At 39.5% G+C, this 19,078-nt stretch overlaps 1 protein-coding gene across 2 annotated transcripts in view; it reads right to left on the bottom strand.

The window, feature by feature from the left end:
• mtfr2 (mitochondrial fission regulator 2) overlaps window positions 1-19,078 on the bottom strand; it is a 32,089-nt gene that overhangs the window by 9,076 nt on the left and 3,935 nt on the right. For both annotated transcript variants that reach the window (XM_073056311.1, XM_073056310.1), the window contains 6 exons: window positions 17,731-17,875; window positions 17,197-17,301; window positions 6,007-6,125; window positions 3,241-3,470; window positions 2,527-2,884; window positions 2,264-2,444 (listed from right to left, as the gene is read on the bottom strand). In XM_073056311.1, the coding sequence (XP_072912412.1) occupies window positions 2,264-2,444; window positions 2,527-2,884; window positions 3,241-3,470; window positions 6,007-6,125; window positions 17,197-17,301; window positions 17,731-17,790 (1,053 nt within the window). In that variant the 5' untranslated portion in view covers window positions 17,791-17,875. The remainder of the gene's footprint in view (window positions 1-2,263; window positions 2,445-2,526; window positions 2,885-3,240; window positions 3,471-6,006; window positions 6,126-17,196; window positions 17,302-17,730; window positions 17,876-19,078) is intronic.

Raw genomic sequence — 19,078 nt, 5'->3', positions numbered from 1 at the left:
GACTTCTCTAACTTCCGTTAATGCCCCTCCTCCCCTTCTACCCCATCCCTGACATATTTAGTTGTTTGCCTGTTCTCCATCTCCCTCTGGTGCTTCCCCCCCCACCCTTTCTTTCTCCCGAGGCCTTCCGTCCCATGATCCTTTCCCTTCTCCAGCTCTGTATCACTTTCGCCAATCACCTTTCCAGCTCTTAGCTTCATCCCACCCCCTCCGGTCTACTATCATTTCACATTTCCCCCTCCCCCCTCTACTTTCAAATCTCTTACTATCTTTCCTTTCGGTTAGTCCTGACAAAGGGTCTCGGCCCAAAACGTCAACATCGCTTCTCCCTATAGATGCTGCCTAGCCTGCTGTGTTCTACCAGCATTTTGTGTGTGTTGTAGCCTCTCTTATTTATTCCTTTATGGTTGATTCTGGAATTTCTGAAATTTGGCAATTCTTACACCCCAACAATAAAGAATTTTCATACTTCTCTCATGTTTATCATAATTATTCAAGAATTGACTACTTCTTTATTGATCATCGTTTACTTACAGATGTTATTGATTGTAAATATGATTCCATTACCATTTCTGACCATGCACCTTTGAAGCTATCTATTAAGACAATGGATTCATCTTCTAATGCTAAATCTTGGAGGTTCAACTCCACTTTACTTCAGGACTCAGACTTTCTTAATTTCATTAAACAACAAATTGATTTGTTTTTTCCCCAACAAATTCTACAGAAGAGATCTCTAGTGGAATATTATGGGACACTTTTAAAGCATTTATTCGCGGACAGATTATTTCATACTCTGCTGAAGTGAGGAAACGAACTAATACTGAAATACTAACATTGGTCGATAAAATTAAAGAAATTGATAAGATTTATTCAGTGACCCCCAGTAAAGAACTTTATAAAAAGAGTTGAACTTCAAATGGAGAACAGTTTGTTATCCTCCTCGATTGAAAATCAGTTAATTAAATCTGAAATTATGTCCAATGGACATTATGGAAAAAATTTTAGCTCTGAATCCTTGCCAGAAGGGTTTAGTAGCCTTCATTTATAATATGATCATGATACTCCTTTCCAGGAGTATCAGAAAAAATTAAGAAGGAATGGGAAAAAGAACCTTTTTGTCTTATACCCACTGAGCAGTGGGAGAAAATTTTACAATTAGTCAATTCTTCTTCTATTTGTGCTAAACATGCCCTAATACAATTTAAGGTTGTACATAGGGCTCACATGTCCAAGGATAAACTTGCTCAATTTTATTCTTATGTTAATCCAACCTGTGACAGATGTCATTCTGAAGTTGCTTCATTGACCCACATGTTTTGGTCTTGTCCCTGTTTGCAAAATTATTGGAAAGATATTTTCGGTACTATTTCAACAGTTCTGAATATCAAATTGCAACCGCATCTTATTACTGCAATTTTCGGTTTACCAATGGTGGATAATAGTCGTTTATCCTCCTCAGCCCGGTAGATAATTGCATTTGTTACATTAATGGCTAGAAGAAGATCTATCCTATTGAACTGGAAAGAAATTAATCCTCCAACTATATTTCAGTGGTTTTCTCAAACTATTTCTTGTTTGAGTTTAGAAAAAATTAGAAGTGTTGTCTTTGACCCTTCAGTTAAATTTGAAGAAACTTGGAGACCATTTATTCAACATTTTCATATGAACCAAACTGACTTTTCCTAAACCTTACTTTTATTATCCTTAATTATTTGGATGGAGGTGCGGAGTTATTGACACTACTGTGTATATTCGACATAATGCAATGGCCCATGTTGGTTAGTTTTTTTTCTTTTTTGGGGGGGGGGGTTTCTTATTTACTCCATTTTTCGTAATTACTATGAGTTTGGGAGGTTATTATATATGGATTATCATCTATTTGTATTTATACCTTAACCTATTAATTACGCACTCTCAAGCTCTCTGTATTCATGTTTCATTTATGTTTGTTTAAAATTAATAAAAAGATTTTAAAAGAAAAAAAAGAAAAACAAGTTTTAACTAAATGTTATGGAATGATCAACCATTTGGCAGGCAAACTTGTTCAAATTTCCTTTCTTTCAATAAGTATTTTATTACAAATAAGGACACAAAATGTCAACAGCTTGCTAAAGAAGTTATACTTTAAAAAGAATTACAATATTTGCTTGAAATCTAAAACATGAACTGAAAATAAGAGAAATACTCAGATCAGGCAGCATCTGTGGAAACTGTAAACAAATGTTGTCTGATTTTTTTTTGTTTACATGAATCAACTTACCCTTGAAGTCTCTGGACTTGATAGAGGAGAAAATTCAAAGGATTCATTTTCCTTATCAGAAGAATCATTAAGGTACCTGTGTGCAAACTTTTGTTTTAAAGCTTCAGCAATAAGTGCTGCTGGATCAGAAATATGTGGTTTCCTTGCAGGTTTCTTCCCTACAGGTGTCCCTCCTGGTGACCTTTGAAAATAAGAAACACATTTTGAAACATATGCCAAATCTCTCAAGTGTTCTAGTTCCTTAAAATTACTAAAAGGAATACCTTTCTACTACTCTTAATTTGACATTCTGCATATCCTTCAATACATTCATCATGTTAAAGGAATTTGAGGGTTTCTTAGTTAGCATTGGTTTGATGGTCGCATCTCTAGAACGTATCTTCAAAGCCTGGCAGTCTTGTTTGAGATCTTTAGATGCAGCAACGTTTTTTTCAGTAGTTAATGGTGGTGGTGGTGGTGGTGGTGGTGGTGGCGGCAATGCTTGTTCAGTAGCTGCTACAGATGGATTACTCAGAGCACCAAGTGGTGTTGATGCTAATTTTGGAGGCGGAACAAAGGCAGGAGTACCAGGAACAGAAAAGCCATTTGATTCCAAACCATTTGATTTTAACTGCCTTAAACCTAGGAGAGAAAAAAAAACAACACTATTTCAAAAACCAATTAATGTTTCAATGTGGTAATATGAATCATAACTAATATGTATATTTAATCATTTGCTTTTGAGATTCAAAAGCAAACACTAGGTTCTCTAGTATATTGAAGATGATTCAATAATCAGAATTGATCACAGTATTCAACGTTCAGTGTGATCAAAGCACATTTCATGAAAAGATCCTGCACATTTCGAACACTACATACATAAGAACAAGAATTGCATCAATTATGCCACTGTTCTATTTTTTAAACCTCTAATGGACATTTAATTATCAATAAAAAATTTGCTTACCAACAAAAATATAATCATTTATATAACTCACAATCAGAACCTTGTCCTTGATCTTGTCCTGAAATAATCATGGCAATCTGCGACCTCAGACGAGATAATTCATCTTCAAGTTGAGAGATTTTATTTAAGGCATTTTCATTTGATACTCCATGGTACAAAGTATTGTTCTTTCTTTTTAAATGATTTACCGAAGTTGTAGACTGGTAATGCTCCTGCACTGAACTAATCATACATTGAACTTTTGCTGTGCGTACTTCATTCCTTGGGTGAGACAAAGCAAACAATTTAATCTTAGTTTATCCATAAGACATAGGAGCAGACTCCACCATTCAATCATGGCTGATCCTATTTCCCCCTCCTCAGCCCCACTCCCCAGCCTTCTCCCCGTAACCTTTGATGCTGTGTCCAATTAAGAACCTGTCAAGCTCTGCCTTAAATACCCCTAACAACCTGGCCTCCACAGCTGCCAGTGGTAATAAATTTTACCAGTTCACCAGACTCTGGCTAAAGAAATTTCTCCACATCTGTTTTAAATGGACGCCCCTCTATCCTGAGGCTGTGCCCTCTTGTCCTAGACTCCCCCACCATGGGAAACATCCTTTCCATATCTACATGTCTAGGCCTTTCAAGATTCAAAAGGTTTCAATGAGAACTCCCCCTCCCCACATCCATCAAATACAGATCCAAAACTATCAAATGTTCCTTGTACAAATCATCCTTGTGAACCTCCTCTGAACCCTCTCAATCCCAGCACATTTTTTCTTAGATGAGATGCCCAAAATTGTTCACAATACTCAAGGTGAAGCTTCACCAGTGCCTTATAAAGCCTCAGCATCACATCACTGCTCTTCTATTCTAAACCTCTTGAAATGAATGCTAACATTGGATTTGCCTTCCTCACCAGTGACTCCACCTGCAAGTTAACCTTTAGGTTGTTCTGCACAAGGACTTCCAAGTCCCATTGCATCTCAGATTTTTGTATCTGCAATTTTCCAGTCCTCTGACAGCAGGCCAGTCCAATGATTTTTCAAAGATCATTACTAATGCCTCCACAATCTCTACCTCTTTCAGAACTCTAGGGTCCAGTTCATCTGGCCCGGGTGACTTATGTACCCTTAGGTCCATAATAAGGACTTAGGAGCAGAATTAGGTCATTTGACCCAGTAAGTTTGCTCTGCCATTGATCATCACTGATTTATTTTCCCTCTCAACCTCATTCTTCTGCTTTCTCTTCATAACCTTTAAGCACCTTACTTATCAAGAACCAATAAATCCCCATTTTATACCCAATGATTTGGCCTCCACAGCCATCTGTGGCAATGAATTCCACAGATTCACCACCTTCATCTTTGTTCTGAAGGGACATTCTTCTATTCTGAGGCTGTGCCCTCTGGTCCTAGACTCTCTCACTATTCAAAGCATCCTGTCCATGTCCATTCTATCGAGGGCTTTCAGAATACAGAATGTTTCTTGGGAGTTGGGAATCCTTGAGCAAGATTTCCTAAAGGGTAACTTGCAGGGTCAGTCAACGGTAAGGAAGGCAAATATAATGATAGCATTCATTTCAGGAGGACTAGAAAATAAAAGCAAGTATATAATGCTGAGACTTTTTAAGACATTAGTCAGACTGAACTTGGAGTTTTGTGAGCAGTTTTGGGACCCTTATCTAAAGAAAAGATGTCCCTGCATTGGAGAGGGCCCACAGGAGATTCACAAGAATTATAGCAGGAATAAAAGGTTTAATGTATGAGGAGAGTTTGATGGTTCTGGCCTGTACTCACTGGAGTTTAGAAAAATGAAGGGTGGATCTCATTGAAACTTATTGAATATTGAAAAGCCTAGATAGAGTGGATGTTAAGAGAATGTTTCATATAGCTGGGGAGTCTAGGATCAGAGGGCACGATCTTGGAATACAAGAATGTCCCTTTAGAACAGAGATAAGGAGGAATTTTTTTAGCCAGAGGGTGGTGAACCTGTGGAATTTGTTGTCACAGATAGCTGTGGAGGCCAAGTCACTGGGTATATTTAAAGTAGAGGCTAAGAGTTTCTTGATTAGTAAGGGTCTTCTCTCGGGAAGAAGACAAGAAAATGGGGTTGAGAGAGATAATAAATCTGTCATGATGGAAAGGCGGTACAGACTCACTAGGATAAATAACCTAATTTTGCTCCTTTGACAAATAGTTTTGTGGTTCAAATATTACCTCACATCATTCTTATAAACTCTATTGAGTACAGACCCTGAGCCATCAAACGCTCCTTATACACTAACACTTCCATTCCCATAAACCTCTTCTGTCCCTCCTCAATGCAAACACATCCTTGGTCACTCCAAATGTGGCATGACCAATGTCAGTTAGATAATCTACTCTCCGTACTAGTATTTTTCCTGTAACACCGAGCTTTTTATCTTGCTTTGCGGCCTCGTGTGAGGCACCCTGTCAAACGCCTAGCTTTTTTTTTGCCCAAGAAACAAAAATTAGCTTTTCTAAGTTTTAATTTTATAAATTATTTCATTCCAATACTTACATTAATAATATTCTTCAGTAATTAGTTTAATTATACTGTTTGCAAATTTTAATTACTCACTAAATCCAATGTACATCAGAATCTTATAATCATTCTAGTTTTTAATGTAATTGGACCATATATTTTCAATGGCAAATAAAATGTCAACTACAAGGAATTTTACAGGTAAAATAAACCTGAAAATGTACTTTAATTTCCAGTTTTTGATGTTTTTTATGTCTGCAATGCTCTAATAAAACTACAACTTTTGAACTTGAGGGTACATACATACCTAAATCGAATGAAAGTATCACCTTCATCATCAGCAATCCACGCTGCATCAGCCAGAGATGGAACCGTGGGTTCAGGGGTGTACGTTCTGAAGTCAGGTATATTTAGTCTTTCTAAAAGCTACAAAAAAATATTAGTTTTATAACTCTACGCATATATCAAGGAATGGTAAATACAATTCTATAAGTGTCAGTAAACGACTACAACAATACACTAACTGAAACCAAATTTCAGCAAGTTTGACAAAAAAAGATAAAATGAGAAATTAATCTATAAATTTGGTCTACCTGTTGATCTGCATTTGACTTATTAGTATTCACACTTTAGTGTATATTTCATTCAAGGATGTATTTTTTAGTGTCCTATTTAGGTGGAACCTTAAAAACAAAAATACTGACGCTTGCTTCAAAAAATTTAAAAAATTTATGCTCTTTAAAATAGCTGAGTTTTCTACTAGTAGTTCTTTTTAAATAAAGTAATTATTCACCCACAAATCAAAGCCTCTAACTTTTATATGCCCTCCGTCAGAAAGAGCAACTTTACTGGGAAAGCCAAGGTAAGGTCTCATTTACTGCTTTACATTTAAGTAGCAAATGTCTAGTGAATCATAAGCTTCACTCCTGAAGGAATTGAGTTTGTAATGCAACTGATCTAATATCTAAAATATTATTTATTACTTCAGTTTTGATGTATTATTTTGCTTTAGAAAACATATCATCCACAAAAAAGGTGTCAGCCCATTCTTCCAATAGGTGCATGGCAACTACAAGATTATTCCACATGCAGGGAAAACAAAAAAAAAACCCGACTTGTTATGATTGTGCTCAAACCATCTGAGTTTAAAGTGCAGAGAACTACAATTTGTCACCTAAAGATTGCTGGAAAACAAATTCTAAGCAATGGGTAACTTCTAAATGAAACAAATTAGTCAGTGAAGAAACATACGCATTCATTAGGGCAAGAACAGTTGCACATTCATGGAGGAGAAAGCTAGCAAATAGGAAGAAAGGATAAGTGGAATCTCAATACATGGATCCTGTAAGTTTTAAATGATGTACGTATATTTAGTATGATAGAGAGAAATGGAAAAGAGGTTGGAGAATTACACTACCATTGAGGGAATATATCACTGCAACACTTACGAGAACACTTCCTGGAGGACTGACCCAGTGGGGCAACATAAGTAGAGCTCAGGAATAAGAAAGTTGCTATTACTATGATGGTGTTATATTATTGGGCCAGTAGCTGGTGGGAAAAAGGAACAGATATGTATGCAGATTATGGAAGATGTAAAAACAAAAGGATAATTGTAGTGCAAACACGAGGAAATCTGCAGATGATAGAAATTCAAGCAACACATACAAAATGCTGGTGGAACGCTGCAGGCAGGTAGCATCTATAGGGAGAAGCGCTGTCGAAGTTTTGGGCCGAGACCCTTCATCCTGACGAAGGGTCTCGGCCCAAAACGTCAACAGCGCTTCTCCCTGTAGATGCTGCCTGGCCTGCAGCATTCCACCAGTATTTTGTGATAGTTGTAGTGACAAGCTTAAGTTCCCCAGTATTAGCTGGGACTGCTTTAGAGTCAGAGACTTTGATAGGGCAGAATGTGCTGGGAGGACTTTTTAAGTAGAGTATGTAAATATTCTAGCCGGACGATTGAAGTTTCAGTGACAGGTCATTTTGGGAAGAGCACTGTTATCTCCATAAGTTTTCAGGAAGGCAGGGATTGAGGGGAAAACACTATATTGGGGAAAAAAGCTGTTCAGTATAAGGCAGGGGGTGGAGAGAGATTAGGAGTAACTGTTATTGTGCAAGTCCATATCTGACCTGTGGGATTTATTTAAACTTTAAAAGCTACAATAAGGTAAAACAATGACAATGCAGAATGAAATGTTAAAGCTACCAAAAAAAATGCAATACATGTAAGCTGCAAGTTGCAAAATCATAATGAGGTAGACTGTGAGGCCAAGAGTCCACATCATCATACAAGAGATCCATTGAAGAATCTGGTAACAATGCGATAGAAGCTGACCTTGAGCCTGTTGTATGTGCTTTCAGGCTTTTTTTAAATATTCTGCCCAACGGGAGATGCAAAAAGAGAGAATATCCAGGGTGGGGGGGGGGGGGGTCTGATCATGGTGGTTGTTTTATACATAACGAAAAACACACACAAAATCCATAAAAGGAGATTAGTTACTGCATCCACAACTTTCTGCAGTTGCTTGCGGTCATGTGCAGAGCAGTTGCCCTACCAAGGCATTATGCATTCAGACATAATGGATTCTATGATGCATTAATAAAAATTGGTCATAGTCAAAGGGGATATGCCAATTTCTTTAGCTTCCTGAGGAAGCAGATTTTAACCAGGCCAATCTGGAAAAAAAAATCACTAAGGAAATACCATCAATAGATCACTTGCAATACCAGAGGAAACAACACACTGGACCATTGCTACACCACCAAGAATGCCTTCCGTGCGATTCCATGCCCTCACTTCGGGAATTCTGATCACCTAGCTGTACTTCTACTCCCTGAGTATAGGCAGAGACTGAAGACTGCAGCACCAGCAGTGAAGACCAAGAAGATATGGACAAGGGAAGCACAGGAGCACCTACAGGACTGCTTTGAATCGGTGGACTGGACTGTACTCAGGGATTCATCTTCAAACCTGGATGAGTATGCTGCAGTAGTTACCAACTTCATTAAAACCTGTGTGGATGAGTGTGTGCCCACGAACACTTACTGCACATTCCCAAACCAAAAGCCATTGATGAACCAGGAGGTACATTGTCTGCTGAAGGCTAGATTTGTGGCATTCAAGTCTGGCAACCCAGGCCTGTCCCAGAAAACCAGGTATGATTTGCAGAGGGCTATTTCAAGGGCGAGGAGACAATTTTGAATGAGATTGGAGGTGACACCAGATGCACGGCAACTCTGGCAGGGTCTGCAAGACATTACTTCCTACAAAGCGAAACCCAATAGCATGAATGGCAGCAATGCTTCACTACCAGATGAACTCAACGCCTTCTATGCCTGTTTTGAAAGGGAGAATACAACTACAGCTGTGAAGATCCCTGCTACACCTGAATACCCTGTGACCTCTGTCTCAGAGACCAATGTTAGGCTTTCTTTAAAGAGAGTGAATCCTCGCAAGGCAGAAGGTCCCAATGGAGTACCTGGTAAGGCTCTGGAAGCCTGTGCCAACCAACTAGCAGGAGTGTTCAAGGACATTTTCGACTTCTCACAACTATGGGTGGAAGTTCTCACTTGCTCCAGAAAGGCAACAATTATACCAGTGCCTGAGAAGAATAATAAGGGCTGCCTTAATGACTATCACCTGGTAGCACTCACATCGACAGTGATGAAATGCTTTGAGAGGTTGGTCATGACTAGACTGAACTCCTGCCTCAGAAAGAACCTGCACCTATTGCAATTTGCCTTTCGCCACATTGCATCTGCTGTTGACCTAAACTCAATGGCTCTCCACACAACTTTAGACCACCTGGACAACACAAACACCTACATCAGGATGATGTTTACTGACTATAGCTCAGCATTTAATATCATTCCCACAATCCTTTGATTGAGAAGTTGCATAACCCGGGCCTCTGTACCTCCCTCTGCAATTGGATCAATGACTTCCCAACTGGAAGACCACACCAGAGATGTGTGTTTAGCCCACTGCTCTACCCTCTATACACACATGACTTTGTGGCTAGGCATAGCTCAAATACCATCTACAAATGTGCTGACAATACAACCATTGTTGGTAGAATCTCAGGTGGTGACGGGAGGGCGTACAGGAGTGAGATATACTAGTAGAATGATGCCTCAGCAAACAACCTGGCACTCAACATCAGTAAGTCAAGAGAGCTGACTGTGGACTTCAGGAAGGGCAAGACAAAGGAACACATACCAATCCTCATAGAGGGATCAGAAGTGGAGAGGGTGAGCAGCTTCAAGTTTCTGGGTGTCAAGATCTCGGAGGATCTAACCTGGTCCCAACATATAGATGCAGTTATAAAGAAGGCAAGACAGCGGCCTATACTTTATTAGGAGTTTGAAAGATTTGGCATGCCAACAAATACACTCAAAAACTTCTATAGTTGTACCATGGAGAGCATTCTGACAGGCTACGTCACTGTCTGGTATGGAAGGGCTACTGCACAGGACCAAAAGAAGCAGAAGGTTGTAAATCTAGTCAACTCCATCTTGGGTACTAATCTACAAGGTTTCTAAATGGAAGAAAAGATGGCCAAGGGCTGGAAAATAGGCAAAATGACACTTTGTTCAAAAATTGGTGCAAAAATATGGATAATAACTATTGGTCTGTAAATGTAACCTCCAGACTGGGAAGGTTTTCAGAAATACTAGTCAAGGGGAAAATGAGTCACTTGTAGAAGTTTTGTTGATTAAAAAAAGAGATGAATTTGTTAAAGGCAAATCTTGTTTGTACAGTGGATTCCGGTTAATCAGGTAATCAGGTTAGCCACTTATTTGGGACAACACTTAAAGAACAAAAATTAAATTGAGAAAATAGCTGGAATTCCCTTCATTTATTTGGGAAACTATGCTGCTTATTTGGGGAAGGAGACTGTTACCAAACAGCTTCTAACTAACATTAGTTGGGTGCATTTGTGGTGGTTAGACACTACACCAGTTAGCCTAACCTCAGGTGTTGGGAAAGTGTCGGAGTCTATTATTGAGGATGAGGTTCTGGGGTACTCGGAGACTAATGTTAAAATAAGTTAAAGTCAGCATGGCTTCTGTAAAGGGAAATCTTGCCTGACAAATCTGTTAAGGGTTCTTCGAGGAAGCAACAAGCAGAATGGACAAAGGAGAGTCAGTGATGTCATTTACTTGGGTTTTCAGAAGGCATTTGAAAAGGTGCCACATGAGGCTGCTTAACAAGATAAAATCCTATGGCGTTACAGGAAAGGTACTGTCATGGATAGAGGAATGGCTGACAAGCAGGAAGCAGCGAGCGGCAATAAAGGGGATCTTTTCTGGTTGGCTGCCAGTGACTACTGGTGTTCCTGTGGCCAGTATTGGGATCACTACTTTTTCACATTGTTTGTCAATGATTTAGATAAAGTAATTGTTGGCTTTGTGGCAAAGTTTGTGTATGATACAAAGAAAGGTGGAAGGGTAGGGGTATGCGATGGCAATAGAACTTAGACAGATTGTAAAAATGAGCAAAAAAGTGTCAGATGGAATACAGTTGGGAAATGTATGATATGCATTTTGGTAAAAGGAACAATAGTGCAGACTATTATCTAAATGGGTAGAAAATTCAAACAGAGATGCAGAGGGACTTAGGAGTTCTTGTGCCAGATTCCCATAAGGTTAAGTTACAGGTGAGTGTGTGGTAAAGAAGGCAAATACAATGCTGGCATTTATTTCAAGGGGAATAAAATATAAAAGCAAAGAGGTAATGCTGAAGCTTTATAAGACACTAGTCAGGCTGCACTTGGAGTATTGTCAACAGTTTTGGGCCCCATACCTCAGAAAGGATATGTTGTCATTGGAGAGAGTCCAAGGGAGGTTCACGAGGATGATTACAGGAATGGAAGGGTTAACAAATGAGGAGAGTTTGGCAGCTTTGGGCCGTATTCACTGGAATTTTTTAAAAAAGCACTGAATATTGTCACTGGTAGTTGGCAAGACAATGCGGAACTGTTTTGCTCACTTCAGTTTTAAGCATTCAGGCTTGGAGATGCCAGAAACAGCTGGGAACGAAAATGAAATGATTTCACTTCTTCAACAAGTTGGGAATTATGAAGAACTTGAAGGTATCAACAATCAACTTGAATATTACATTGAAAAATGAAGATTTGGAAGATGCAATCATCTATGGAGTTGTATGAAGATAGTCCATTATCTGCACTAGGTGTCTGCGCTGAGCTTGTTCATTTACAGTCAGTCAGAAGAAAACGGCAGATGAATTCCTCCGTCAATAACTACCAGGAACTAATAGAGTTTTATAGTACTATAGAGGTATTGGTAGTGTTCTAATTTGTTCTGTATTTCATTTAAATACCGTACATTAGTAGTTACTTAGTTAAACAGTAGTTTATCCTTTTTTAAACCTTTTAATTATTTCCATGAAACTTTGGCTAGTTGGTGCAGCCATTTAACTGGACTAAAATGTACTGGTCCCAATTAACCAGAATCCATTGTCCCCTCTTATCTGTCATCACTCTTCTGTTACCTCAAAAAATGCAGAAGATGTTGTTCATGCCAATTTCCAGAGGGCCTACATAAAACCTTGTTTACTAAGGTACAGACACACACAAACAATAATCAGTGGCAGAAAGGATAAAAATCAAACTAATTCAAGGTCAGAAAACAGTAAGATGAAGCAAGCTATTGTTCTTTATTCTGGTGAATGGGAAGGTGTGACATTCTCCAGGGGCCAATCTTAAAATCTGATACACATTAATTAATTGCTGATTGTTACGTACCCCGTAACTGGGTTACCAAACCAGCAGAAATGGAATACACATTGGTGTCAGTAATTACTAGTAACTAAAAAAGTTTATTAGCAAACTAATACAGTACAAAAATAAAATGCAAATATGTATATATTAGAGGTTAGCAATTACATACATACAGAAGTGTGGTAAAAGGAATCAAAAACCAAGCTCCTCCAAAGTCTAGGGGTAAATGAATAGTCTTAGGAGATGATGAAAGTTCAGTTCAGCTTAGCTTAGGTCGAAGTACCGTAGTTGGGGGGGGGGAAGAGAGATGCAGTTGCAGGCAAACCTTCCGTTGTCTTCTTGTTCCATTGAACTAATGGGGTCATCCGGTTATGACCACTCCGTTCTCGGCTAGACTGTTCTTCCGTGACTTTCTAGACTCGTCACTCTGGCATGAGTGGACACACACACAAGCCCCCCCCCCCCCCCCCTCCACCCCCGTCCTGCCGTCACACTGTGAGCTTTGTGACCCATCTCCCGATTCGGTCCTCTAAGGCCCCACCGGTCTGTGGGTGCACACACTCGTTCACTGTCCAAGGACATGTCTCCTGTGTCTCAGCAGACTGGCTTTTTATCTCCCCTGACGGGGTACCAACCATCCATCAACTGTCTGTGTCCATCACCTCACTCCGCCTGGTTGTCTCAGCAGGCACCTAGCACCACTTTGCTGTGTCAGCAGGGATTCACACAAGCAGGCAAAGTCCTTGGAGAAAAAGGTAAACAATCTGTGAAGATGCCAAAATACTGAGTTATGTGTGTCTCTCTCTCCCATCTGTGTTGCATGACTCTCCCTCCCCCTGTTCTTCATCTCTCTCTCTCGTTAGCAGCACCAGTTCACAGGGGGGTCAGTATCCAAAAGCCAGCCTCATTCTCTCATTTTAAAGTGATTGCCCACAGAAAATATGAACCCTAGGGGTACATAACACTGATCACCACACAAACCCAAATGTTGATCCCTGCAGAACAAACTTGGAAGATGTCATTTGACTCCAAAGGGAGAGAAGCTGGAGGAATGGGAAGTGGCAGTAAATGGCAGATAAAATTTAATACAGAAATATGATAAGTACATTTTGGCAGAAAGAATGAGAACAGATGTTATGAATTAAACGGCACAATTCTAAAGTGTGTACAGAAATAAAAGATCTGGGAAATAAGTGGCAGGACATGCTGTGAGAGTGAAAGCACATGGATTACTAGGTTTAATAAAAAGAGACATAGAATACAAACACAGGCTAGGCACAACTGGAGTACTGCATCTAATTCTGGTCAGCACACTCCTAAAAGGATGCGAGGGCCCCGCAAATTTATTAGAATAGTTCCAGAGATGAGGGTTTACAGCATCAGTGTTCAACTGGACAAACAGGGTTTTTTCCTTTGTGCAGCCAGGTAGGCTGAATGAAGGTATTAGCGAGATAAACACAATGTCAATACAAATATACACTCAGGGCCACCTTATTAGGTACACCAGTAGACTTAGTTAATGCAAATCTCCAATCAGCCAGTTATGTGGTAGAAACTCAATGCATAAAACATACATACATTCTATCACTGCTACAGTCAGAAAGTTGACAACTGCTTCAAAAGGACAATTATACCAGTCCCCAAAAAGAGCAGTGTAAACTGCCTTAATAACTATCGTCCAGTAGCATTCACATCTTATAATTCTGGTCAAGATGGTGCCAGCATACGACACTCCCTCGGTCAACATCTTCCAAATAGCTCATGAACGTGTCTTTTTTCACTTCTTTTACATCTGTTTTTCACCTTAAATATGTTTCTGGGACTGTTAGAGCCTGCAATTTAGAGTTTGGAGATTGCTTAGAGTGATCCAGTGCTTTGCTGTCTCTGAGAAGATTCTGGGAAGCGAGTGTATACTCAGACAGCCTCGATGCAAAGAAACTTCGAGACAGGTTGTTAACCAAAGTTCAACTCACTTCGTCGGTTAATCGCCAATTAAAGCATCATGATTGAGACAGAGGCATATGCAGAAGGGCAAGCAAGGGTTCAGTACCAACTGCCTTTCTTTTGATCGCTGAGCGGCCTATCATTTTGTGGCTCACTGTGGCAGGCGGATAGGCCTCTGCCTCGTGTGGTGTCCCTCTCTTTCGATGAATGCCGGTGATATCGTGGAGGGTATCGTGGTTCTGTGTTTATGGATTGGACCACTGAATTTATGGACTGTGACTTCTCAGACTTAGAGTTTTTATATTCTGTGTTTTTTAATCACCTGCGTCTTTTCTGTTCTGTTGTGTGAGGGGAAGGTGTTTGGAGGTGTTGGGTTATTTTGTATGGGGAGGATGACTAATATCGGGGTTGATAATCGGGATGCTGTTCTTCTTTTTGTGCGGGGGGGTGGGGATGGGTTTGATGTTTCTGTCTGAATGATTTTCATGTCCTTTCTTTGTTCTGTGTCAATCTCAAGAAAACAAATTTCAAAGTTGTATATGGATACATGCTTTGATAATAAATTAACCTTCAATCTATGGTGAAGTGCTTTGAAAGGTTGGTTATGGCTAGAATCAACTCCTGTCTCAGCAAGGACCTGGACCCACTGCAGTTGGCCTATTGCCACAATAGATCTACACCAGATGCAATCTCAACGACTCTCCACATGGACTTGGATCACCTGGACAATGCAAATACCTATGTCAAGATACTGTTTGCGGACTATAGCTCAGTATTTAACACCATTATTCCTATAGTCCTGATCAAAAAGCTACAAAACCTGGGCCTCTGTACCTTCCTCTGCAACTGGATCCACAACTTCTTAACTGGAAGATCACAATCTGTGTGGATTGGTAATAACATCTCCACCTCGCTGACAATCACTGGTGCACCTCAGCAATGTGTGCTTAGCCCACTGCTCTACTCTCTCTACACCCACATAGGTCAAATACCATCTATAACTTTGCTGGTGATACAAACATTGTTGGCAGAATTTCAGATGGTAATGAGAGAATGTACAGGAGTAAGATGTACCAGCTAGTCGGATGGTGTCAAGGCAACAACCTTGCCTCAAGTTAGTAAGACCAAAGAGCTGATTGTGGACTTCAGAAAGGGTAAGTCGAAGGAACACAAACCAATCCTCACAGCGGGATCAGAAGTGGTGAGAGTGAGCAATTTCAAGTTCCTGGGTGTCAATATTTCTGAGGACCTAACCCATTCTCGACATATTGATGCAACTATAAAGAAGGCAAGACAGTGGTTATATTTTATTACGAGTTTCAGTAAATTTGGTTTGTCACTTAACACAATCAAAAACTCGTACAGACTGGCTACATCACTTTCTGGTACAGGGGCAGTACTGCACAGGATTGAAGTAAACTGCAGAAAGTTGTAAAATTAGTCAGCTCCATCACGGGTACTAGCTTCCGTAGTATCCAAGACAATTGTAAAGAGCAGTGCCTTAGAAGGGCTGTGTCCATCGCCAGGGACCCCCATCACCCGGGACGTGACCTCTTCTCATTGTTAGCATCAGGCAGAGGTACCTCTGCCTGAAGGCACACACTCAGCAATTCAGGAACAGTTTCTTCCCCCCTACCATCCGATTCCTAACCCATGAACACCACTTCACTATTTTTGTTTCATTTCTGTTTTTGTACTCCTTATTTTATTTTTCAAATATAAATTATATATATATATATATATATATATATATTCATATACACACACACATATATACATATACATATTGTACAGCTGCCGCAAAGTTAACAAATTTCACAATTTGATGATATTAAACCTGATTCTGATTGCAATTCTGACATGTTCAAGAAGTTCAGATGTTGGTTATTGTGTTCAAACATCAGAATGGGGAAGAAATGTGATCTAAGGGAGTCTGACCACGGAATGATTGTCAGTGCCAGGCAGGGTGGCTTGAGTATCTCAGAATCCCCTGGGATTTTCAAACAGTTTCTAGAGTTTATACAGAGTGGTGTGAAAAAGTGGCAGTTCTGTAGATGAAAATGCCTTGTTATTGAGAGAGGTGAGAGGAGAATGGCCAGACTGGTTCAATCTGACAGGAATGTGACAGTAACTCAAATATCTATGCATTACTACAGTGGTGAGCATCTCTAAATGCACAACACATCGAATCTTGAAGTGGATGGTTTACAGCAGCTGAAGAGCACGAATGTACACTCAGTAGCCACAGGAGGTACCTAATCAAGTGGATGCTGAGTGTAGATATCGTAAACAGGGTGTATCTGTTCCTCTGTGCTAATTCAAAAATCAATTGTCACAGATTCAAACAGATAGGCAAAAGACACTAGAAAATACAAAGAATTTAATTATAGACACAATGATGGATGTGATCTGGAATTGATTACTGATAAGCATGGTCAAGACAGAATGAATCTGGTTTTTCAAAAGGAATGGAGAGGCACAAGGAGGAAAATAATTTTCAGGTCTATATGGAATGAGTAAGGTAACAGTATTCATTGCAAACCCATCTGGACGTGAACTGAATCATTCATTCCAAGCAATGATAATTCTATGTTTCAATAATATCACAATCCAGAATAAGATACAATTAAAAGTTTTGTGCAATTTCAGAACTTTAAAAGACCAAGAAATTGGCAGATCTGTCAAAATCTGGAATCAAGACAATGGTGGGAAAAATAATGAAACCTGTAAATTTAATAGTAAAATATGATAGAAAGAACATTAATATACATAATTTTGTTTCCAAACATTAATGCCAGTTTTCTGACCTGAAAGCAGATTCTGGGCCAATGATTTAACGGAAGAGCTGAACCTATTCTTCGTACAATGCTACGAGACTGGCCATACGGTTTCCTCTGCCATAGTGATAAGAGCTGTTTAGAAAGCACAGTTGTTGGCATGTGTAGTTGTAAAACAGTTCTGTTTGAACATCAAGATATAAATAGCATTTGAAAATTTCAAATACAATGACACAATTTCATCGAAAAAAATTTTACCTCCTAAAATTATGATATCTTAAGCATGGATTTTAACTGGAGAATACAAAGTTATATATATTCAGAATTAAAAGTTGGTTTAATTATAGAAACTTTTTCACAAACATATACAGGGTCAACATCAATTCCCTTCACTCAAATTTAACATTTCAGGACATGCTACTCTAGAAAAAGAACTGAGTTCCAGATGTGTTCTTTGATGGCAAACTACTTCACCCTCAGTACAATATATGAACAACAAATGGCAATTGTTCTAAAATACGGAAAGTAACATTTATTCCAGACAATTAAACTTTGTGAACTTACTATGTCAGATGATATTCCAAAGTACTCAAGAACTTCACAAATAACATTTAGTAGAGACATGACATGATTAAAACCATTCAGCACAGGAGAAGAACATAGCTCTGTTCACATTGATTTAGTCAGGGGACCGATTCAGGAGAAAACTCTATGAAAGAAGAAGAAAGTAATCTGTAATTAAATTTTAAGATGCAACCAAATTACAAAAATTCATCTGCAGCATTAATTCTCTGCTTATGAAAAATATCAAGTTAATGATTAGCAGAATTCACTTACAATTTTCTTTGTTTTTTTTTAAAACAAAGATATTTAAGTTATGATAAAACTTTGCTCGACAAACCCTGGAAGAGCAGTCAAAATTTATTAAGATTTGCAGATCCATGTCCACAGAACTGCAGCTGTGTCTGGAGGTACTTAACATCAGCTGAGAAGTGTAGGACTTCATAGGTGAGACCTTTACTGAGGTGATCATACCCAAACAGGCTGCAGAGAGATGGGTGACCACCAGAAGAATTAAGAGAGGGGGCAGGCAGTCAGTGCAAGGTTCATCTCACTAACAGGTTGAATACTGTTGAGGGGGAATGTTCTTTCTGGGTCCAGCCACAGCAGTCTGGCACTGTGACTAGCTGAGGTTAAGCTACAGGAAGTGGTTGAGGCAGGTACAATTGCAACATCTAAGATGAATTTGGATAGGTACAAGTAGGAAAGGATCTTGGAGGATTATGGGCTGAAAGCCGGCAACTGGGACTAGCAGGGCAAATGCTGTGGCTGGCATAGAGCATTTGGGCCAAAGGGCCTGTTCCCATGCTGTATTACTCTATTAAGAAATGAGTGAACAGCATCAATCATTTTATAGCAAGTATGAAAAAGTATCTAATGCTTTCTTGGCATATATGACGAATAAACTCTTCTCAGGTATCGGTTCTAACTGACGTTTCAATGACAAACTCTGCCATCTTCATCAGGGATGATGCCTCCACATGTCTATCTGGTGGAATATATACCCCCATTGTCCATCCCTCCTGATTGGTTAGTCTTCATCCAATCAGGTTTCCGCTATCCCACCTTGCTTACAATCAAATTCTAGTTCTTAGAGTGAGACCTTTTTTGTTAAAATTCTTTTCCTGTAGTTTTATTTCAATGGCTTCCCTCACCAGCCAAAAGCCATTGGCACAGGACAGTCATTTTGTGCTGTCAAAGGCAATCCTATTACCATTGCGAATGCATGCTTTGCTACCGCCGATTTCTCCGGGTGACCCAAACAGATAAACCTCCTGTGCTCCTTGATACAAGTTTCCACCATGCATCCCATCTGGCCAATATACGCCGCTCCGCATTCCGAATTCTATGA

This window comes from Hemitrygon akajei, chromosome 9, assembly GCF_048418815.1.
Source record: "Hemitrygon akajei chromosome 9, sHemAka1.3, whole genome shotgun sequence".
NCBI classification, from domain to species: Eukaryota; Metazoa; Chordata; class Chondrichthyes; order Myliobatiformes; family Dasyatidae; genus Hemitrygon; species Hemitrygon akajei.
Note: the sequence above shows the minus strand (reverse complement) of the source record. Positions and strands in the feature narration are given on the sequence as shown.